Raw genomic sequence first — 23,908 nt, forward strand, 5'->3', positions numbered from 1 at the left:
TGTTTTCTATATAAAGGCTAGGTCCCTCTCTCATCTTCATATGGTTGATAGCTTGCTCCATTGATGGATATCTTTTGCAGCTACTATTATTTCAGGTGATTGAAAAACGTATTCAATATGTTTTTCGCAGATATATTTCTTAAATTTGAATATAGTATTATTGTGATTTTAAATATTAACATGTTATTATTTATAATTAACAGGCTTCACTTGAAATGGGTACGTGCCACGCAAATGTATATAGAAATTGCTGTTGGCTGAGCGGAAGGGAAACGCATGTCGGGTCCGAGAAGGTCCGTACGAGACGGTGGTGCTGTGGGAAATGTGACAAAAACACCCGCTCGTACGCTCACGTCAACATGCGGCCCATTGGCCCATATCCTCATATTTTAATTGGGTGCGGTTTGGGTGTGGAACCGAGAGCGTGCGTTGTGCAACGGAAGGTGGAACACGAGAAGATACAGCGTTCGGAACATATACCAACTTGGGTATTTTATATTCATTATATTCGTTACTTATTTCATATGCAATAGTCCCATTTATTCGATCAAATAAATTTGTTGTGATGGATGGCTAATGATTCACAGAGAATACCTATAAAAACATAATAGCTGTTCTCCGTGAATCATTAGCCATCCATCATAACAAATGCCAGTGTCACTGGCTTGAGAATGTGGAGAAATTATTGATCAAATAGTTGGAACTATTACATATAAAATAAGCAAGAAATAATGAATATGATCCCATTAGGCACTGCTTTAGATTGAGTCTTTACATTTTGCATAGACTTTACACTTCACATGTTACTAATGTCAGGTAAACATATGATGAGAACACCAACATTTTCTCTTCTAACTAAACATTCCATCCTATCACATAAATTGGTGATGAATCCATTACTTAACTTGAGGACATGATTGTAATAACCTTTTTCATCATAGTGCACCCATCTCAGCATGCAAGATGATGTGACCCTCATCAAAGCAAAAATTCTGATTTAGTATGAATATGAATAAGTGGATTATTTTTTATCATTATTTTGTTTTCTATGATTTTGATGTAAAAAGACAAGCCAAGAAGATGGGTTATCCAATGGAACCTAACCATCACATCTCACATTTAATGCATTCATATCGCCCATGACAAATGCAGCCATCTTGATCATAGATGAATGTCCTCATTCTTGTTTAAAATAAATTGTAGATAGCTAGGAATATGACATATGCTATTGATGTCCTATGGCAATTTACTTTGTCTAAGGATGCCCTCTCTACACATATCTTTGACCAAGGATAAAACTAATAATGATAAGAAGCATGATTCAAGCATAATAGGATGAACAATTCAACACATAATAGGATAAATACATGGAGAAAATGACTCATATATCTCGCAATTAAGAGAATAAATATCCACCACCTATATCACTAAGATAGATCAGAGGAAATTACTCCGTTCTCCTTCGATATGTTCTAATAAAGCTATCTATGCCAGTGCTAGCATGTTTATAATTTTCAATAGGATGAAAAATTCAACCATAATAAAATGAAAATTTGGAGAAAATGAGACATATATCTCACAATTAAGAGAATAAACATCCACTACCTATATCACTAAGATAGATCAGAGAAAATTACTCTGTTCTCCTTTGATATATTCTAATAAAGCTATCTATGCTAGTGCTAGCATGTTTAGAATTTTCAATAGGATGAAAAATTCAACCATAATAGGATGAAAACATGGAGAAAATGACTAATATATCTCGCAATTAAGAGAATAAACATCCACCACCTGTACCGCTAAGATAGATCAAAGGAAATTACTCCATTCTCCTTCGATATGATCTAATAAAGCTATCTATGCCGATGCTAGCATGTTTAGAATTTTCAATAGGGCCAACAATTCATTTACATCCCTAATCACAATCATGTACATCCCTAATCACAATCATGACATGATACACATGGATGTAGGTCAAACAGGGAAAGCTTGGACGAAAGAGGGAGACTCGTTTTAGTTTCACACCTAATGGAAGGAGAGAAACCTTAGGGCCTAAGGTCACCGACCCGTGCATTGAATTGGTTGGCCAGAGACCCTTGTATACCTGGTTGTTGTGGACACAAAAACTATAATAATAGCAGTGGGAAGGAATGGAAAGTAGGAATTAAAAGTCCACATTTGCTGTCGTCCTTCCAAGATCCAGCCTCCGGCGTTCCTCATCTTTGAACCGTCTCGAACCCAGACGATTTCCTTCCCTATAAAGTCGGCGCCCAGCTGCCCCCCACCTCTGTCTCTCTCTCTCTCTCTCTCTCTCTCTCACTCTCTTCCCCCAAATCCAGGCGTGCCAGCGTTGAAGAAAAGTATCTGGAATTCTTCGCTTTTGTTGGTGACAGGTAGATCCTCGTGCTAATTCTGGTCTTCAATTTGACCTCGGAATTGGAAAATCTCGAAACCCTCTTGATTTCGCCTCAGAGGTCTTGGATTTTCAATTTTTTCCCCCCACTGATCTGAATGCTTTTGAGGCGATGCTGTTTTGGGCTGTGAATTCTGACGGTTTTTGTTGCGATTGCGGTTGGGGATCTTTATTTTCTGTTATCCCTGAGAAAAGATCTGTTGTTGTTGCTATTTTTGGGGTTTTTGGTTGAAGGAGGTGCAGCGAGAAAAAGCGAGAATCGGGAATTCTAGGGTTTTGTTTTTGCGTGGGAATTGGGGTTCTTGGGTGGGGAATTCATGGAGAGTTTGGTGCGCAGGTGGGTTCCCATGGCGAACGCGGCGGCTTGCGCTGAGAGGGCAACGAGCGACATGTTGATTGGTCCGGATTGGGCGGTCAACATCGAGTTGTGCGACATTCTCAACATGGACCCTGGGTATGGTTCTTCGCCTCTTCTTGCCCTTTTCTTGTGTTTGTGATTCTGTTCGTTTCTTGCCTCTATGTTTTATGCGATTGATTTGATGAAAGCTTTGATTCGCCTTCGCTGGACTATGTCATAGATAATACTAGTCGGGTGCCTTGTTCTAATGGAGCTGTCTGCTTGTGTAATTGGTTGTGACAGACAGGCATTGCGATCTTAGTGAAACTATAAACACTGATCTCTGAGAAAGGTTGATAGTTGATTTCATGCCAAATTGTTCTGCATTATTCTGATTTTTTGGCCCACAACTGATGTATTACCTATGGATAAGCGAGCAATATGCCGAGAAAGTGAGATGCGTCCCTTTTCTTGGTTATGCTACCTCAATATATCATAGTTTAATCTGCCAATTCTCTTCCCGCATAAATTTATCTATGTTTAGCTTATTATTGAATGATTACGTACTTTTTTGTTGTCTGCTAGGAGTGTTTTTTTCTTTCTTTTTCTGAGGGGTGAACTGGTGAATGTAGAGGCTTGCTTTCTTTGCTAGGTTTGCTTCCTGTTCTTTTGACATGGTGTTGCAAGGCCATCCTAGTATAGAATCTGCTATTTCTTCTATTTGCTGTAATGTGTTATTCTATTACTATGAAATGCCTTTGGCTGCAATAAAGACCATGAGAAGTCTCTCAAGTGGTAGTTTGTTATTCTGTTACTAATTCTAACCTTTCTCCAGTTGGTACAGCCATTTTTGTTGTTTCTGTAGCAATCTTTTTTAAAGTATTTCAAAAACTAGATTTTGTCGGCTTATTTCTTTATCACATCAGGGGAAAAGGACAAGTATGTCTTCTGTTCACTTCCTGTACATATGTTGTCAAGAATATCAACTTTCCACTATTTCATGTTGCAAAAACATAATTGGATTTTTTTTCCCCTCCAATGGAGGTTATTTAGATGCTGTAGCAATTATCTTGAATCAGTTCCATGGGGCACCATTGTTGCGTACGGACCTCATTTAGAATATAGTATTATACTAAATGTTATGTCAGTAGGGGAGGTTCATGTGCCTGCAAGCTAGTTATTTAGGTTGGACTATATGCTGACATCAAGTTGATTCTTCAACGAGACAATGCAGAACATGCATTCCTCTATGTGTCTAGCCTGTAAACACCAACATCTGATTTTTTGTATAGTACTCGACAGTTCACCTTTTCACACTAAACCTTGAAGTGAGCCCTGCACGTCAGAAAGGCAGTTTCATTATTGGTAAACCAGCATTCCAGAGAAATTTCGTTTCTATATTTTGAATTTAATTTCAGTTGTGTTTCATGCTGCTTGTTCTTGTATAATGCCATTGGATCATACTATTGTAAGACCACTTTCAATCTATTGTTGGAATTCTCAGCTTTTATCTATTTTTATCTCTTTAATGAAGTGCAGGCAGGCAAAGGATGCCCTTAAGATACTTAAGAAGCGCCTAGGAAGCAAGAACCCCAAAATACAACTTCTGGCACTTTTTGTGAGTACATGAAGCTCTGTTCTCCTGCAACTAAGAAATTTTCATTTTGCAAACTAATACTGTTAGAAATATATAATATTACAATTGCTTGTCATAATTTTTCCTACTACGTTTCTTTGAGTTTTGTTTCTAGCGATACTATTGGCAGGGAACACAATTTTCCAGTAGGATGGTTTTCTTGAATTCAGCTTTTTTTGTTTTTAATTTTTCTTATGCAAAAGGCCCTACATCCATATATCACTTACCCATTGCATCCTGTGCATTTAAAATTGGAAGTTGTTGGGGACAGCAAATAGCATTATGAAAATTCTTTTACAGCAAATAATTTCAATCCATGTTATGCATGTATGTCTTTATGCCGAAATCTCATCAAGCAGCTGAGGGAAAGGTTAAATATTACCTCCACATATGTGCATAATGTAAAACATAAGTATTCAATAGCTTTGCTTTCTTTGGCATCTTTAGAGGATAACAATGTGCTTTCGCTGAGAATTTAGTCCTTGTCCGAACAAATGAGAAAACAGATCCAAAAAACTGATCTCATAGAAACAAGTCTTGCTACTTATGAATTCAAAAGTAAACTTTTCCAAATAGGTTGAATAATGACTTAGGTTCTTTTAGGGTTTTCTTGACAAGTTTACTTCAGTAGGGTTTTCTCATATGGTTTATTCTGTTTCCCTTGTAATAGATATTTGTTCTCTAGTAATAGATAATTTCTCATGTGGTATATTCAGGTGTTAGAGACTGTAAGCAAAAATTGTGGTGACTATATTCACCAACAAATTGCTGAGCGGGATATCTTGCATGAAATGGTGAAGGTAGTGAAGAAAAAGGTAAGTATTGCATCTCACCAAACACCTTTTATGCTTTGTTTACATCATTGCATGCACATTGGAATGTGATTTTGATATAGCGGCTTCTTCAATTTATGTTTGCAGCCAGACTTGAATGTGAGGGAGAAAATATTGATTCTAATAGATACATGGCAAGATGCTTTTGGAGGAGCAGGAGGAAGATATCCCCAATATCATGCTGCATACCAAGAACTCAGGGTATCCTTTTAAACTGTTATCCTTTGACCTCCTTTTTTTTCCTTGTCTTTTCTTTTCTGCCAAGTCTCCTGTTTCATGTTGCATGCCCAGCCCTACCCGCTTTCTGGTTTATTTTATATTTAACCAATGAATGGTAGGAGTTTTAGCTTTGAATTTATCAATAACCACTTCCTTTTTTGACACAAACTCACACCTACAAATTATGATCAACATGTGATATGTGCATATAGTTTTTGCTTTCATCATTTATAGAACATTTAATTTGTAGTTTGCTATATCAGTCTGTGCTTAGATCTTGTCCGTGCAATTAGATATTGGTTTCAGTCTTCACCTGCCTCGTTATGAACTTACTATCTCAGCCATAGTAGTGATGTTGTGCATTAGAAGTTTGTTTCGTTCTAATCAACACATAGGAGAGAAATCATCACATAGGAGAGAAAGATCAACTTGGCATTCCAGATTCACATGGACTTGATAATAGGTTGGATTTGATAGAGAGAAATAAAATTAAAGTCTAGAGACAGGGAATGTTATAAAGGGCGATTTGTGTTTTGGGATCCTAGACGTTAGCCTTCAAGAGAGAGAGAGTGTGGATCTCATTCCAAGTCCACTTCTCTGGTGTTCATCTAAGCAGTCACATTGCTACTTGTATGTTAATACAAGTTAATTTGGTTAAGAAAATAACAGGATGCCTTTCCGAGAATACTTGTATAAATATCTTGCATTTTTTTGCTTTTTGGATAGAGCAAGTGTCACGCCACGAATCCAGCACCGGGGTCCGTCACGCGACACGACCGCATACTCCCTAGGGCAAAGCCCTAGAGAATATGTAAGGCCTAAAAATAACAAGATGCCTTTCCGAGAATACTTGTATAAATATCTTGCATTTTTTTGCTTTTTGGATAGAGAAAGTGTCGCGCCACGAACCCATCACCTGGGTCCGGCACGCAACACGGCCGCATACTCCCTAGGGCAAAGCCCTAGAGAATATGCAAGGACTAAAAATATAATACAACCTTAATATTCATATTCAACAATGATCTCAATTCATACCAAACAACAAAGTTGGTCTAATTACAAAATTTGATAATCCAAGCAGTATCATTGATGCTCAATTTAATAATCCCCTCTACTTGTGATCTCAACCATAGCTATGTACTATGCAACCTACAACTCTGAAAAAGAGAAAAAAGGAGTTGTGATCTCAATTTCTTTTTATTTCTGGCTTTAGACTAACCACAGTCATGTTTTTCGCCCGTGAGGGGGCAATCAATATAACATCGTTAGTTTAGAGAACCACATCCATTAGTCCAATTATGCAAGTGTAAGTTATGCTCATATATGCATCAATCATAGCATCAATCACAAGCTCACATGAAGAAACCATCATAAAACTATTTTTGCTTCTGACTTATCTAGATCATTAGCATATCATACATATACAGGTACAAAAATATTTATATCATGCAGGTCGGTGTACAAGAATTCTTACTTCTTTGCTGACAATCCAGATAGACTAATTATCTGTCTACACTGCGATCTACGAACTGGGGTGTATAGAACCTTGCTTAATGTCCTCTTGTCCAAAAGGTTGTTCTCCTATATAACTAAGTCAAAATCAAAACTTACCTCAGGTATCTGATAACCCAGAACCCTCTATTGATCCACTAAAGGGGTCCAACCTGTGATGGGGTAATCAATAATATCATATTTCAAGCCTGTGATGGGGCAACTAATAATAACGAGATAAGCCCAAAGTTCTTGTTTATTTAATCTAGTTCAAATTCACATATCAATTTCTTTTTATTTCCGGCTTTAGACTAACCACGATCATGTTTTCTTCTCGTGACGGGGTGATCTATATAACATTGGTTATTGTAGAGCACCCCATCTATTATTCCGATTATGCAAGTGTAAGTTATACTCATATAGGCATCCATCATACTATCAATCACAAGCATACATGAAGAAACCATCATAAAACTATTCTTGCTTCTTACTTATCTAGATCATTGGCATATTATATATATATATATATATATATATATATATATATATATATATATATAGGTACAAAAATGTCTATATCATGCAAGTCGGTGTACAAGAATTCTTATCTTTTTGCTGACAACCTAGACAGACTAATCACTTGCCTATACCGCGATATATGAACTGGGGTGCGCAGAACCCTGCTTAACGTCCTCTTGTCCGAAGGATTGTTCTTCTATAGAACCAAATCAACATAAAAAATTATCCGAGGTATCCGATAACCTAGATTCAAGATAGAACGGTGGCCCAAAGACCGGAAAGGAAAAGAGGTAGCTCACCTTGCCTCCAACAAGCTCCTTTGGCCGGATCAGCGACGAACACTCCAATCTCGCCCCATGGAACACCTAGCGATCAAAGCCTCTAATGAAAGAGCTCCCAAGGTTGATGCCAAAGAAGGGGGGAGAGGTTCTTTTATAGACAAGGATCGACTCAAATTAGGTAAGATCCGGTCGCTCTAGGCTCCCCCTTTCGGTGGAATCGGAGGGAGGTAAACAGAACAGGGGAAGAGGAAGACTTCAATCAGGAGTCTCCCTCCTCTGCCACATGTGCCAAGCACGTGATGAGTTCGGCCAGGCCTATTCGGGCTGGCTCACAAGCTCATAGGCTGGGCTAGGCGTGCAGGATCGGGCTGGGCTTGGCCACTCTGGGCCGGCCCACGGGCCCCAAAATTCTGGGTTATTGCAGAAAGGGTATTGGAAAGAAAAGAAGCTTGACTTCCTAAACCAACCATCCTCAAGATGAAAAGACAACATTTAGTAATTGCTTTTCAATAGAGATGTTATTAGAGTGGTGCTATTTGCGTAAAAAACTTGTATGTATGGAAAATTTGCTATCTATTTGTTTCTATCTATTGAAAGTTATGCATCTACATATCATCTCAAACAACCTAAAATATAGCGTAGGTGAGCTTTTATACAACCTCATCTATGAATAGTTTTCAAGAACTTTTCCATCAATGCTATAGTTAGTTCAGTTACTTCAGCATCTTCCTACGATGACATGAGTCATTTTGCAAAGTGGCACTTCAAAGCCTACCGGTGAATATGCAACCTTAACATCCCCAATTACATTTATTCTATAAACTTTGACAGCTACAAAGGTTTTTGTTGGTTATGATCATACGAGCATGTTACCATAGTATTAATGACTTTTACTCCTGATGACAAGAAACTCTTTTTTTTTTTTTGAAAAAAATATACTACTATTCTCATCTTCATGCTTGAATGTTTTTCCTGATTTTATTAGCTGAATAAAAAAAACTATGCTTATATAAAACTCTATAAAATCCTGCAAATAATACATATTTCACTGGGGACGCCTGAGATGCTCTGATTTTTTTTGAATCCTGACTACCCTTTGAGATGTCTTCAGTGCCTCCAAAATCCAAACTATTTCTCCGATAAATTTTCTAGTAACCAAAAATTTCCTAAATCTTTCTCTCTCTCTCTCTCTCTGTGTATGCATGTGTTAGGAATCTGAATTTCTCTTAAATTGTGCTTAATCATGAATTAATTTTGAGTTCTCTCTTGGCAACTCATTTTGAAGCTGTGATATGAACTAAGATCAAACTGAAGAAAACTGAACTTAAAACTAGGATAGAGGAGCATATTACTTGACTGTTCTGTGATTTTTCTGAGAATTCCATTTTTTTATCTTCCATTCTTGTGTTTTGGTTCATGTCAATAATTTTTTCCCCACTTCATATCTTGGATATGCTGCAGCAGTTTCGTTATTTGATGACTAAAATTGTCTTGTGGTTTGTAATGGGTCATCAACAATGATATTGGAAGATTTTCCCCCCTTATTGTTGTGGCAGGCTTATGGAGTAGAATTTCCACCACGTACAGAAAACAGTGCACCATTGTTTACGCCTCCCCAAACTCGCCCTGTGACGTATCAACCTGCTGCATCAGCATATGAGGATGCAGCTATACAGGCTTCTCTTCAGTCTGACGATGGTCCTGCTTTTAGGTACTTATTCTACTTTAGTATTTTATGCTGTTCTCTTTATATATGAGAAATTGCATACAAATAATTTTGAGGATTGAGTAGCTAGAAAAAAGATGTGGCATGAAATTGTATAATAGGATATGACAGTGGATCGGGTTGTAATTCAATCTGGGGCTTAATTCGAAACAGATGGTGGATCAAACCACAAATCTTAATATTCTTTTCCATTTTTTTTTAAAAAAGTTAAGAATAGAAACAAAACATGAAAATTGAAAAATGAGTCAATGATAAAATAGATGAATGGAGGGTAAAAGACCATACACATAAAAAGTCTATATTCACCATCATGAGCCCATATATGCCATATTTAATGAGATAAATACCATAGCCAAGTATTCAAGATATTTATGTACTATCCATCAACTCAGTTGTCTTTTAGTTTTAAGGGGAAAAAAGAAATCAGGTTTCAGCAAATGGTTGGAAAAGTACAAATGTTTACCTCTTCTTTTAAACTCCATGAACTCCCAAGTTTCTTTTTCCTTCCTTTTAGAAGTTAGAAACACTAGTCATCTTTCTAATTTTATGCGCTTGAAGGGTCTTATGTTAAATATGTAATCCTAAAAGCCTACAGTCAAATTAATTGTTGGAAATGACTTGTTTGGATATGTAAACAACATGGCCAATTTGGATCTTATGATCCAAGAATTGTATGATCCTTGCTATGATCTTTATCTCATGATCCTGATTGGTTCCAACTTAAGGATGAGATCCAAATTCTTTAGGGACATTTTGGTCCAGATTGCAAGATTCAATTTAAAATGATTCATGTTGGACAAGTTCTCCAAAAGGTGTCTAGGTATGGTGTACTTGTTTTTTGGTCATTGTCAATGAGGTGGCAAGCTCTCATATTAAACAATTCCTCCAAGAGGTATTGTTCCTTCTAACTCTAATGTATTTGCTTATATTGTAATGGAAGTCTCTTTGTTGAATGCGTGTTATAGTGATTTTATTAGCAGTTACGAGAGGAGGTAATAATAGGGCCTGCATATGTTGAATGTTTGCAATGATTTTGTTCAGCATACAAGTTGAGTTTGTGCATGTGTAGATAGAGTACTTCTGGTCAGCACAAACTAGAGTTGATAAATATGTCTGTTACAAATTAGCAAGCGAATGTACATTTAGGGTGATACTATTATTTTCACTTCTGTGCATGGAACATGATTGCACACATTGTTGAATTGGTTGTTTTGATTGTTAATGCCACTATTTTATGTTACTTCCATTTTTATGCATTTTATTTTTGAAATATTTTGGAAAAAAATGCATTTTAATACTGTTTCATTGTTGTAATGCAGCTTGCATGACATTCAAAATGCTCGAGGAATAGCAGATGTGTTGGCAGAGATGCTGAATGCATTGGATCCTCGTAATTCCGAGGTGGAATTGTCTTCTAGACTTTTTTTTTTTAAAGTCACCACCTGTGGAGTCTTAAGGAAAAAAACAAAATACAGGAAACTTTGCTGTTTTCAATGATTTTTGTACAGTTCTGGATATTTCATCTTTCACTTTTGAAGAACTTCTTGTTATGATGTTACATTTTATTTGGTTTGTCTCTTCACATCCTAAAGCATGGGGTCTTGATAGTCACTAGTAAAACTATAACAACATCTTGTCCTGTAAAAGGTATAATATTTGATTGAGAACAGCAAGAGGCTAAAGCAGTTTAAAGCTAATTCCAGCATAGATTAGATTTAATATCATGCAGAGAATCAATCTGCAGTGCCAACAATCCAGTGAAGAAGAAGAATAGCAGCAGAAATAAGAGAGAATAGTAGAAAGTATTAGAAAGTAGGGAAGAAATAAAGTGAAGTAATAAAAGAAGAAGAAAGAAATAGAGAAGCAAATAGGGATAGAAACAGAGAAAGATAAGAAAGTCCAAATATGGCCTAAAGAAATCATTTCATTCGTTCAAAATAAATCATGTGCAATGCATTTTCATTTAGTCCTAATAGACCCTTTTATAAACTCCACATGACTTGTTTTCCAAGTAAATCAGGACTCTTGATAAGCAAGCAAGTGATTCCCAAATCCTGAAAAAATAAAATACGGAATAGCACATAACCCTGTGTAGAAAGACACCTAAAACAATCAAAAATCAAATCCTGATGATTTTATGACTTGTTCAACCCAACATATACATAATATATGACTCTTTTACACCAATTTCACTTAAAATGGTACTCTAAAACCAATTCTGAAAATTACCTAAACGAAAATCCCAAGAGATACAAAAAATTGAATTGCACTTTTTATTCGCCATCATAATATTCTGAACTCATGTTAAATAAATGAGTCAAGTTCATTCTGAGTGACAATAGTAGCTTTTACTTTTGCTAGCATAATACATTGTGTTTTGATTTCATAGTTGTTTAAGGCACTGAATAAATTCTTTTGACTTCTTTTGATGTACTCTGTGGAGTTTATTGTGTCATATATTATACCTGTATCTGTCAATGTTAAAATGTTAGTAGCACTCGAGTGAAAGATACAGCAACTGAAATCTACTAAAGTTATACTGAATATTCTAATTTACATAATTCAAACATGTTCTTAACACTATAGTCACAGATATAACTTAAAATCCATCATAAGAAAAAGTTGGACTATATATTCTGCTTTAGGATGAATAAGTTAATGATGAAGATGTCGGACATTCAAACATAAAACATGGATGAGATGTTCCAAATATCGTGGTTAAGTTCCTTCAGAAGGAGTGCATGCCCAGAAAACATGCATGACTAAAATGAGATTGCTGGTTGTGTATCTGCCTGTAAAACTAGGATTGACCAGGTCAGAAATAGTTAACTTCTTTTGTCTCATTATGGGTGTTTGGGCGCTAGACATAATTGCGCTTTAAGGATTTTAATTCTGACATGTTAAAAAGAGGCATGATATTCAATTCAAGGCTTTACGGAAATTAATTGTTGAGTTGGTTGACCATTGTTGGCATTGATAAATGATTAGCTCACTACATTGTTCCTGTCTCCATGCATACAAGATAAAATCAGTGTTAAGAATATAAGATGATTTTTTAATTATTTTTCTCTGAACTCATTAGAGGTTCGTTTCCATATTCTTCTGTGCTGATACATGTGTGTATGCATGGTTATTTTATATGCAGAACCATTCTTAATCACTATGCTCTCCTTCCTTTCAAGTGGGTGATTGCATGGATATATAAATAGATGTCTAGATATAATAGGTAGAACATAGATATTTAGAAAAAAATGTGTATAATCTTGGAACATGAAATTCCATGTAAGTTCTTCTGTTATTTTGAAGAAAGCGAACATTATTAATTTTAAAAGATTGTGTGCATGACCCTAATTAGTTTAGTATGAACTTATTCTCCTTGATAATTTATATATTTAAACAACAAAGCATCAGATAATGTTCAAAACTACTAATGTTAGTCAATTAGTCAATGCTCCTGCTCCTGCCATCTGTGTAGTTAATCTGTTAGTGTATTTTAATGGTTGCTCTGGAACATTTGCCTAACACTACTAGTGTGCTATTGGGATGGAGAGATATGATGGTAAGCAAAATGCTTTTGCATGGACTAGTTAAATCCAACAGCAAGAATTGTACCCAACTCTTTTGTTATTAACTGGATAATTCTCCGACTAATTTGTCTCTGACCAATTTTTCATGCCACTGAATTATGCTTCTCATGACAGGATGTAAAGCAAGAAGTTATTGTTGACCTTGTCGAGCAATGCCGTACTAATCATAAGCGTGTCATGCAACTTGTGAATGATACTGGGTATGGTGTTTATCATGTTGCAAAAAATATCATCATTTGGAATCATTTGATACTGACATTGTTGTTGCATAACTTTACAGAGATGAGGAACTTCTATGTCAGGGTCTAGCACTAAATGACGAATTGCAGCGTGTGCTTCAACGGCATGATGACATTCTGAAGGGAACTCCTCCTGTTGGTGGAACAACAGTGGCCTCAACTACACTAACTTCAGCTGCACCTCTTGTCAATGTAAATCACGAGGATGATGAGTTAGAGGATGATTTTTCTCAGCTTTCTCACAGGTAATATGCATGGTTTCTATATTTTTGAATTAAGCCTTGTTTTGTGTTTCGATAACATTTGGTGCTTGAGCTCTGAATATAGAGAATGGCTTGTACAACCACACATAGATAATCTTAAAGGTGATAGGAATGTCATGTTGATATGGGGATAGTATGTGTTTTCGAACTTATTTCTCCTTTGGTCTTTGAAATAGAAGTCTATGCGGCTATGATTTTCATTATATAAAAAATTAATTAGTTTCATTTTTTTAACAAGCATATCATCTTTATTGTACTCTTGATATGCCATGAGCTCCTTTTCTTAAGGATGCAATATTGGAAGCCTGTTGTCTTTCCCTGAAAGGAACAATCCATGGTCTATTGCGCTTCGTCTGATGTAATCTCTGGTCAATTAGAGATTACTTGTGAATAGGTCTCTCCAGTTTAAATTCATATCTGAATTGGATCTGAATAATGAGCATTCTTCAAGCCCTTTCAATTGATAGGATAAAACAATTTCAAAACTGAGAATCGTATCTGAATAATAGAAATGATTTGACAGCATAATAACTCCAGACCTGATTCTGAACTTGTAATTAGCAGAAAGATGCCATCAAAATCAGAGAATTAACACAACAAAGAAGAAGATGACTAAGATAAAGAGAGATGGGAAGAAGAATCAAGTAGAGAAGAATAGGGAGAAGCAGCAGTAGAGAAAGAAAAAGAGGCCTTCGGTCATTTATTTTGTCAGTCTTTCTCATGTAAATTTCTATCTAATGATCTGCCTGACTGTCGTCCAAAAGAACCCTTTAATAGTCTAACCAGATATTTGCTGGAGCCGTGAATTCCTGTTATTTGGCTTGTAACCCTGACATACAAGATGCTATTGTACCCCCCCTCCTTTGGTTCTGTTATGTAAAGTTACCTTCTTTGGAGTTGAGCCTACTCAGCGAGCAAGAAATATAAATCTTCACCATTAGATCAATGAAGAAATTTTCCTTCTTTTGGATGCTATTCAAATTTTGCATATGCATGAATTGATGTTTAACACCATCACATTTGGTAAGTTAGGAGCGCCTCTCAAGTGGTGCTGAGTTACTCCTGGTAGCATAAATGAAATGTTTGGGAACTATAATACAACTTGTATTCTGGAACCATGCAGCAAGCTCATGGCACTTTAGGGACTGCATGCTATAAAGTAGCTAATTTTAGCCTGACTTTGCTGGTAGAAATTTAAGTTAGTCAAAATTGCTCATGATAATCCATTGTAACCATATTTAACCAGCTCATATCGTCTGCTGATGGTTCAGGAGCTCAAGGGATGGTGCATCAGGCCGGAGTAGGAAGTCTTCTATTGCCAAGAACCCAAGTCCACTTCTTCCTCCACCACCATCATCAAAGAGGCCAGTCAGCACAGATGCAAGCCCGGTTGACTATCTTAGTGGAGAAACTTACAGATCAGAAACGCCATCAGATGCTCATGTGAATCTGCCTTCACCACCCAACTCATCTGTGTCTTCCCCTCCCACTTCAGGATTGGACTCAACTCCACCATCAGTATTCTCTGGCCTACCCAGATACGATGAGCCTGCTCAAACCACGAAATCCACTACAGAGAATCTTCCAAAGGCTCCTTGGGAAGTCCAACCTGCTGGTTTCTTACCACCACCTCCGTCAAAGTATGGTGAAAGGCAGCAGTTCTTTGAGCAGCACCAGCAAACTTTCACTGGTGGGAATTCAGGAGGAGCACACGACGGATTGGTAGCTCAGACCCAGAACTTATCTCTTAATCAGCGAAATGACGACCTGAGCCAGCAGGAGGTTCCACAAAATTTTGAAGGTCAGGACTCTCTGCTACAGAACAGACAGGCTCAACCTGAGGATTCCCTATTCAAAGAACTGGTTGATTTTGCAAAAGCCAAATCATCTCCTTCCACCAGGCCGCCCAACAGCCGTAGAACGCGTTAAATGATCTTTTCATGCATGTGTGGTGGCTTGTGTAATATTCATAGTGGGTTTATCATGCAGAATGAGAGGACAGGACTAAGTTGCTAGTGAAATAAAGACAGGACTTTGTCTATGGTTTAAATATTGTTCTAGTTGGTTATTCTGTGAGTTGTGTATAGCATGATCAGAATAGCGTTGGTGTCATGCATTTTGGTTACAATGTGTGATGACTGATGAGTCATGGTTTCTTAAATCCTTGTCTGAGTTAATAGGGGCTTCATGCCTCCATGTTCTTTCTTGATCAGTAGCTGTACAAAAAATTTATATCATACTATTTGGCATCTTGTTGATTACATCTCGTGTCAAGCTTTTAAGTTTAGCTGCACATATTGGAGCTGTGTAAGCACTGTTATTTGGATGGAGGATCTGAACTGAATTTTGACATGCTTAAGCATTCTTTCCAGCCCAGCTGTCATGTGATTTGGACGTATGATAAGTTGAAAAATTCTGGGAAGTTTATAGATTATGCAAGGGATCCATGCCTCAATAAATTGTTGGATTCAATTTTTGAAAGTATAAAATCCCACGTAGTATAATGGTTTGGTATAGTTCAGCAAGTTACTTTCTTTGTGATTTCTCTCTGAAAAGAGAATGCAGTTGATTATGCTTTTGGATTGGTGATTCTGGTAACCATCCTTTACCCATCCGTCACTTTGAAGATTGTGTTTCGAGTGTCGCCCTTCTTGTTGCCTGGTCTCATCTGAAGTCTTTTTAATGAGCCAGTTGCTCTTTATGGTATTTTAGGGATCATTACTGAAAAAAATGCCACTATGCCAAATGGCACCGTTATATTGTGACAACTTACAAGAGTAGTACCCAATCGATGAAGCTATTTTGGGTATCAGGGTTGAGGCCAAATGTAATATGCAGAGTTTAATATTGATGTCAAGCTTTATGGCGGTATTATAAGCAATATGTTTCTGATGGACAACGGCTGCAGGGTTGGCAGGGTTTATTGTCACCTGGCATTCAGTTGTTCGATATCTATCCCTGCATGAAATGATATATCTGCCTCATTTGTCGCCAGGGTCAGCAGGATCATTACCGGCGCACTCCTGAATCATGTTGCTACTTCGATTGCAGTTGCAGGGAACCCGTGACCTTAAATCTCTAAGCAAGGCTTAATTGAGTGTACCTTTCCGAAGGAAAACAGGTCAGCTATTTGAAATAGGAAACAGTTTGGATGTTGGAGTGTTCCCACCATATTAGCCGGTCGTCACATCCATCGCGTTCCAAGATGGAAATAATTCTCATACAACCAGCCTCAAACTGTGTTGAAAGTGATCAGAGACAATTAGTCTGCAAAAGCGAAAGAAAGCCAGAAAATTCCATCCGAATCTTAAATGGCAGTACTATTTCTTAGGAGCCGATCACTTCATATATTAGATCCATTCCTTGCTCCCTACCAAACGTGACCTACAGCTCATACAAGCAGCATTGGACCAGTCGTTTAGTCCCCTTATTGTCAAAGAAGTCCTTTTCATTGGCTGTCCGATTCGTCCCAACCTCCGTCTAAAGTGCGTTGGCAAGGAAGGAGGCATTGGAAAGGCCACACCATGCACAAAAGTACAAGAGACATTCGAAAAACGACTAGTCGGTAGGCCGACCATTACATAGAGGCAACTACCAGTCATGAGCGATAGTGAAGCCTAGAAAACTACCAGTCATGAGCGATAGGGAAGCCTAGAAAGGCGGAAGCAGTTGCTTGACGGACGAAGCCAAGCCAATGGTGGAAACATTCGAATTTTGGTAGGTGGGAGCTGTTGGAGAAGCAAAGTCAGCGATGTCTTAGAAATTTGGATGAGGCCATCCATGCTATGATGAAACTAGCTCCTTCAGTTATATCTCATCATGATATGCTCGTAATACAATCATGTTTTCTATGGCATGTGTGCAACAGCCTTGATAATCTTTTCTTGTTTTCCATGTGTTCTTGTATTATTATATAATCAAATTAAAAAGTCGATAAATTTGAATTTCTGTTACTTTAGCTTTATTGAACAACAATAGATTTTATTATGTTCTCTCGTTTGGAGACGCTGACAAATTTACCACACTACTATAGGATTAGTGAATCTATGTACTTATCTTGCATTAAAGATATTCAATCAATAAGGATATTTAACTTTTGCGGTCATGAGAGTTTAATTGTAATTTCTGGGCAGAAAATAGGAATTTTGGTTAGCATGTGGAATACATGTGATGGCTGTGAATCCTGATCTGATTAAATAATTTATGTAATTTTAAAAATATGTTGAACTTCTGGGAGGTGCATTTCCCTTTTTTCTCTACCTCAGGACAGCTGCTGAACTAAGTTACTTGGTTCTTTTTTAAATTTAGAATAGCTGTGGTGGTGGGAATGTGCAGACATTTTGTCTCCCTTAAAGATCAGATTACATTTAAAAAAATAAGACTCTGTTGGACACCACACAAGGCCAGACTCAAATGCTTTCTATCATATAAGAGAACAAAATATATACGATGTCATCGTCATTCATGTGACTTATCAAAGTAAGACCTAATATTTGCAGACTTGTCAGTCGATACATTATGAGGGGAAATTTAAAGAAGTACATTTTTAATATTTTTCCATTAAACTTATCAATGTAAAACATAAAGTTCGCTGGCTTTTGCTTGATTAACATGTTATATTACATAGTGAGGATCGACGGCTACAAAATATTATAATTTATAGCCATACCAAAGCTCAATTGCTTGAATATGTTGTCAAGGCAATCTCAGCAACAAAGTATGAGCATCATCAAGCTGTCTTTTAATTACAAGACCATTTAAAAGATCAATGACCAGAACATGACCAACATCATGTAGATAGACATATAATATTTCATTTATGAATAGTCCCATGATATAATTAATACAGTGTAATGACCTACGAAACATTTGTTTGACTGAATTTTGATGCTCAAATATATTGTTGTCATTGAAGGATGAAACATCTTAGAGAAGTTGAAGTTTTCTTGACCTTTGTATATGATATTAATGTAATATTAAATGTTTTAAGATTACAAGCATGAAGCTTCAAATAGTTAAAAACATCCCATTGGTAATTGAGTTGTAAAAAACCCCATGATATTGTTAAAATTTGTAACAATAATGTCAGGCTCTTGGAAATGTAAGCAACTATATTTTGGTAATGTACATCATTAGAAGATTTTGAGCTGTTGCAAAAGTTCAAGGGGAATAAATTTTTCAAACGAAAGAAAATCACATTATTTCATATACTTTCACTTGGTAAATATTTTTAAATTACATAGTGAATCTGAATGACCATAAAATTCGAAACATATCGATGTCCAAGTGAATGACTGTGTTGTTAGGTGGATGCATATCCTGGATATTAAGGCTCAGAACTATTAATTGAAATGGAGAACCTATATGAAAGTTTAACTACATGCACTGGTGTTAGCATCACTTGAATAAACATGGAATAACCCATGTTGGATAACCTGTAAAATACTAGGGAAAATCCTTTTCTCTCTGAGTAGAATGAATTTGATTTTCAAGCAATTCTAAGACCCAAAACTTTTCGTATTGATTGTTTTGAAGTGAAGTTATTGAAGGCATCTTCAGTTCTGATAGTCCTTAGCTTTTAACATTAGAAAATGACTTATCTACTTACATTGCAATCAACTTTAGGTGCTTAGAAAACAAGAACTCAGTCCTTTGTACTAGTATTGTCATTTGCACCCTGAACACTTGTACAATTTGTGTGTGGTAGCAGAAGAAGGAGAGCAAGGAGAGGAATGGGGTTAGGACAGAGGAGTTACTTCAAAATTTTCTCCAACAAACATGGCAATTATGTGATGTAGGGAGAAAAAAAAAATTGACTTCTAGACCAAGATTTAGGAACCTGCCTGGGTCATAAAAAATGGAATGAGGGCCCAAGCAATAATTTGATTAGTTCTATATATTGTCTTATATTTGATATTACAAAAGATTGGATTACTAAACAAGTAATGTCTAATAATCTCTAATCCGAGAAGTATGGATTATTAGGGGCCTATTTGGATGTCAAATTCATAATCCAAGAATACTATCTGCCACGCAAAACAGGTTCCGAGAAAAAGATTACAATAGCTAACATGTTGAACAATCTGACGATCTTCGGGTTTTTCATTATCCCTATTTTTCAGGAATAAAATAAATCATCATTTTATCACTTTTGGTTATTTAAATTCTCAGGACTCAGTTGTCGGGTCGCCACTCCGGATCCATGAAAACCTCTCTTCCAAGTGATCTTTCTCCTCAATATTCCTCGAGACTTTTCCACCACAGCAGATTATAACCATGGATTTTGCATTTGAGCATCCAAAATGGTCCTTTAATTTCTAAAATTAACTCAGATAATAGTCAGAGTAGAAACTTATGAAAGTGACTAGGAGCATGCTTTGATATTTACAGTCAAGTCACCATAATCTTTTAAAGCAGATAACTGTTGTATGCTTGTGGTTTCGATATGCAATGCTAATATGAAATATTCATTATTATGGCCTACTCAGCTGAAGAGCTCAGTTTAATACATATTGAAAACAACATGATTTACTTTCCTGAGCAAGATGGTGACCTTAAGTGTGTCTATGCTGATGAGGTTTTCTATACCCGTAACATTTAGAATTTCAAAAATTCTGTAAATTTTGATAAGAATTCCTTTAAAATTGTGAAATTAATAATTTTAACCTGTCAGTGTAAACCAATTAAAGGCCTGTTTGGATGATTGGCTGAAATCCCTAAGATATTCATGGGTTGGGCCAATACAACCAGCAAAATCATACAATTATTAGCTAGGTTAGATCTATATTCATAAATACCTAGGAGTAGCTTTGTAGTGGGTTGGCTCGAATCCATTGGTGGAGAAAAAAAAAATTGTTGAGGTCTTAGTTCTTTGAAACTGTGGCAGTCCTTGCAAAAAGGTTAAGCAGAATAAAAAATGTGAACATGATAGTGCTTGATCTTTCTCAATGGCAATTCTTAGAACAGATAACGGTAAAAAAACATTGATGGTTCATAGTATTAAATCTATTTTGTGGTCAAAACAGATGTGCTAGGTTGAACAAAAACTGCAGATCATTTTTGCCACTAAGTACACACACTTGAAAGCTCTGGATAATGGAGGAGCAGAGTTCTCTAACATTGACTATGCTTGATCATCAATAAGAAAGCTATGCAACAAAATAAGCAGGTTTTAAGTCTCAATGAGATGTGGGTCGTCCCATCCTGTTTATGTGAGAAAATGGGAATGGGGTTGGGACTCCGAAACCTATCCTTGCGGGAGAGAAGAAGAAAGAAGAAAAAAAGAGAGAAAAAAATGAAGAAAAGGAAAAAGTCAAAAGAAAGAATAGGAAGAAAAAGGAAAGAAAGAAAGGGAGTAAAAAAAGAAAGGAAAGAAGGAAGAAAAGAAAGAGAAAGAATAAAAAAAGGAAAAAAGAAATAAAGGAAGGGGCAAGAAATAGAAAGAAAAAGAAAAGAAAGAAAGAAGAAAAAAAAAAGGAAGAAGAAAAAAGGAATAGAGATGGAGGATATCTATCGAGACACATGACAGGGACAACCATCGAGATGGGGTGGGACAATGGGGTGTCCCATTTTAGGGAGAAACCTGGACATCCTCATCTCACAGGATTTAAAACCTTCATTGTAATTTAAATCAATAGATGCCATTTAAAACAGAATGCACAAGATAAGAGATGAAGAGTTGCCACCCCAACTTATTGGATTGATTCAAGGGTATGAAGATTCAACTTTCTTCATCTTTTGTATGTGCAACTTATTGGATTGTGAATTTAGTGCTTCTTGCGATGATCTTTTTTATTGATTGTAATTTTTACAAGTCTACCTCATCCTATATGGACAGAAATAGAACAACGAGCTGACATGGTCGTTGTTTTTGTTTGCAGATTGATAAGAACGTGGAAGTTTGATAGTAAAAGCCATAATCTCATGGCAAAGATCGGAAGCCAACGCCAATCAATTGCAGAGGCTGCCAAGGAACTAGAGCTGGATCTCTTTCACTGGTGCCATTATTTTAAGGAATCGATCAGCACCCAGAAAACTTATACTGAAGCATTGAATGAATGGTTAATGAAATGGCTTCCAGAAGAGCAGGAACAAACACCTGATGGCGTTGCACCTTTCTCCCCTGGTCGAATTACAGCTCCTGCTGTATTTATCATCTCCAATGATTGAAAGGATTTCCGAAGACAAAGCAACTGAAGCAATGTATGATTCTGCTGCGGTTGCACATGAACTATGGGAGAGGCGAAATGAGGAACAGCGCCTAAGACTAATGGCGGAATATCCATTCAGAGATTATGATAGAAGGCGGAAATCTCTGCAGCAGGATAGTGGGATGAATGAGTGCATGCATATAGTGTCAGTCACTGAGAATGGTGAGGAACACCATGATGATCGCATGACAGAATTGGACTCGATAACCAACCAAAAGTTCGGAAGAATTGAAAGCCAAACATGAGGAGATCCAAGATGTGGCTTCCAGTTTTTCACAACTGGTTTGATTCCTATATTTGAAGCCTTGGGAACTTTTAGCTCAGAGACACTGAAAACTTATGAGGGGCTTAGATTCCCATAGGAAAGTGTCATAAGCACACAAACAGATGAGTTATTATAGCCAACTTTTATTGGGTCTCAGACTCTCAACCAAGCAAAACCCTTTTGGGACAGCGAAAGAGGTGTACGTAATGACTCCATCCTTACTCTGGAGTCTGGACCAATAGCCCCGCTCGCCATCACCCATGAGAGGCCTTAGAGGACCATTCTAAGTGTGGGTTCCTGCAGAAGCCTTAGGGTTACTGTTTCAACAGGAAGCATCTTCAGGTCAGTAAGATGTACAGCATTCATTCACTGGTTCACTGATCGAGTGGTAGGACTTTTAGATGTCATGATTGTTGTGGTTGATGATGAGGTCTATTCAAGCTTCGCAACTGGCTGTTTAATCAATAGGCAATCGTAGTGACTCGATTCTTCCCCTAGAGATTTGTAGGCTTCAATTTGATATCAGATCGAGTTACCGGCATTATTATTACTAGCAGAACACCGGGCGGTAGGCGCCTTTATATCAAGCTAAACAGATATCTTGTTTAGACTCTCGGCCTCGAATTTTTGAGTGACTTTTTTAGTACTACTGGGGATCAATTCTTGATCAGATGGCTAGTGATAATGCGAAGATCCATACGGACGTGTGTTTAGTTATACATCGGTTATTTACTGGATAGATCTTGAATATTTATAGAGGATCAAAGAATCTAAATAATATCTTCTGACTAGCTATTTTAGCTAAGGTCTTCTTAGCTTGATGAGAATGTCAGGACTTAAACAGAGAAATATATGAGTACCCACACCCACATCGGTTATTCGCTGAGTAGATCTTGGACTCTAAATTTTACAATTATGGTTGAAGATTCTTGCATTACTGCATACGAGGAACAAAATGATGACTTATTTTAGATCATCTTTGATCACTAATTTGTAAACAATTAGATGAATGGTTAACCTGAAAATACTGCTTCATATGAATGTACTTCTTATCCTAGGTAATTTGACCTCGATGATTTAAGGTTACCATGTTTAGTGGTGAGCATAGTGACATATTCTATAGAATTTCAAGGTTATTCATCATATAAGGCTGAAATTATTTATGATATATTTCATAAAAATATATTTATTAATTATATAAAATATTTTATATGGGAACACCTCCGATCACCGGATTACTCCTGCCTTTTTCTCGCGGGATCCACACGTCACATGAGAAATCCTCCTCTCATGCGGTCCAGACACCGAAGGCCCTCCCGTACATGATGGTACACTACGCGGCCCAACGGAGTCGCCTGCATGTTTCAAACAACGTGGCAATTCAAATTTAACATAACCGTGATTCCTTGGCCAGGTCATCAATCCAATCGTATTGCGCCATGTCAGAAGGGCGCACACTTTCTTGGGCCGCGTAGTGGATCCCAAACCAAAGAGCCGCCACCGCTTTAGCTAGACTGCCGAAAACGTCACGAGGAATTAGGACGACTCAAAAGAAACACCCGAGGTCGAACTAACTCGTTTTTCATCCTTCCACGTGGACAAAGCAGCGATGGTTTGACTTGTTTAACTGTGAGTACGGTTGCGATTACGTTTTATGTGGGTCCAATTAACTTCGTAATCTCAGCCCATAAAAGTCCACACCATCCGTCGCAAGAGCAAAATACAGAATCCCTGTACACCAAACCAGCAACCGACGCGTATCGCAACTTTAGAACTACATGGGCACGTGTAATTTTGCTATTCGACAAAAAATATGTTTCGCGTTACGGCGCTTTTATCGCCTTCTTTTCTTTTTCTTTTTTATCGCCTTCCCGAAAGCGCTATATCTA

At 37.1% G+C, this 23,908-nt stretch overlaps 1 protein-coding gene across 3 annotated transcripts; it reads left to right on the plus strand.

The window, feature by feature from the left end:
* The first annotated feature begins 1,989 nt into the window (after positions 1 to 1,989).
* LOC103713818 (Target of Myb protein 1) lies at positions 1,990 to 15,805 on the plus strand. 3 transcript variants are annotated; one of them, XM_088710055.2, is made up of 11 exons: positions 1,996 to 2,393; positions 2,751 to 2,867; positions 3,054 to 3,202; positions 4,290 to 4,368; positions 5,103 to 5,201; positions 5,307 to 5,420; positions 9,286 to 9,440; positions 10,775 to 10,856; positions 13,157 to 13,242; positions 13,323 to 13,526; positions 14,816 to 15,805. In XM_088710055.2, the coding sequence occupies exons 3-11, from the start codon at positions 3,192 to 3,194 to the stop codon at positions 15,471 to 15,473; spliced, it is 1,488 nt and encodes a 495-aa protein (XP_088566181.2). In that variant the 5' UTR covers positions 1,996 to 2,393; positions 2,751 to 2,867; positions 3,054 to 3,191; the 3' UTR covers positions 15,474 to 15,805. The 3 variants fall into 3 exon arrangements, with proteins under 3 accessions (XP_038986710.3, XP_088566181.2, XP_088566180.2); XM_039130782.3 differs by lacking the exon at positions 3,054 to 3,202 and having other exon boundaries at positions 1,990 to 2,393; XM_088710054.2 differs by lacking the exon at positions 3,054 to 3,202 and having other exon boundaries at positions 2,085 to 2,393; positions 2,648 to 2,867.
* Positions 15,806 to 23,908: the final 8,103 nt, after the last annotated feature.

Source organism: Phoenix dactylifera, chromosome 13, assembly GCF_051530095.1.
Source record: "Phoenix dactylifera cultivar Ajwa chromosome 13, Ajwa_hap1_PhDact_Kaust_v1.1, whole genome shotgun sequence".
Lineage (NCBI taxonomy): Eukaryota > Viridiplantae > Streptophyta > Magnoliopsida > Arecales > Arecaceae > Phoenix > Phoenix dactylifera.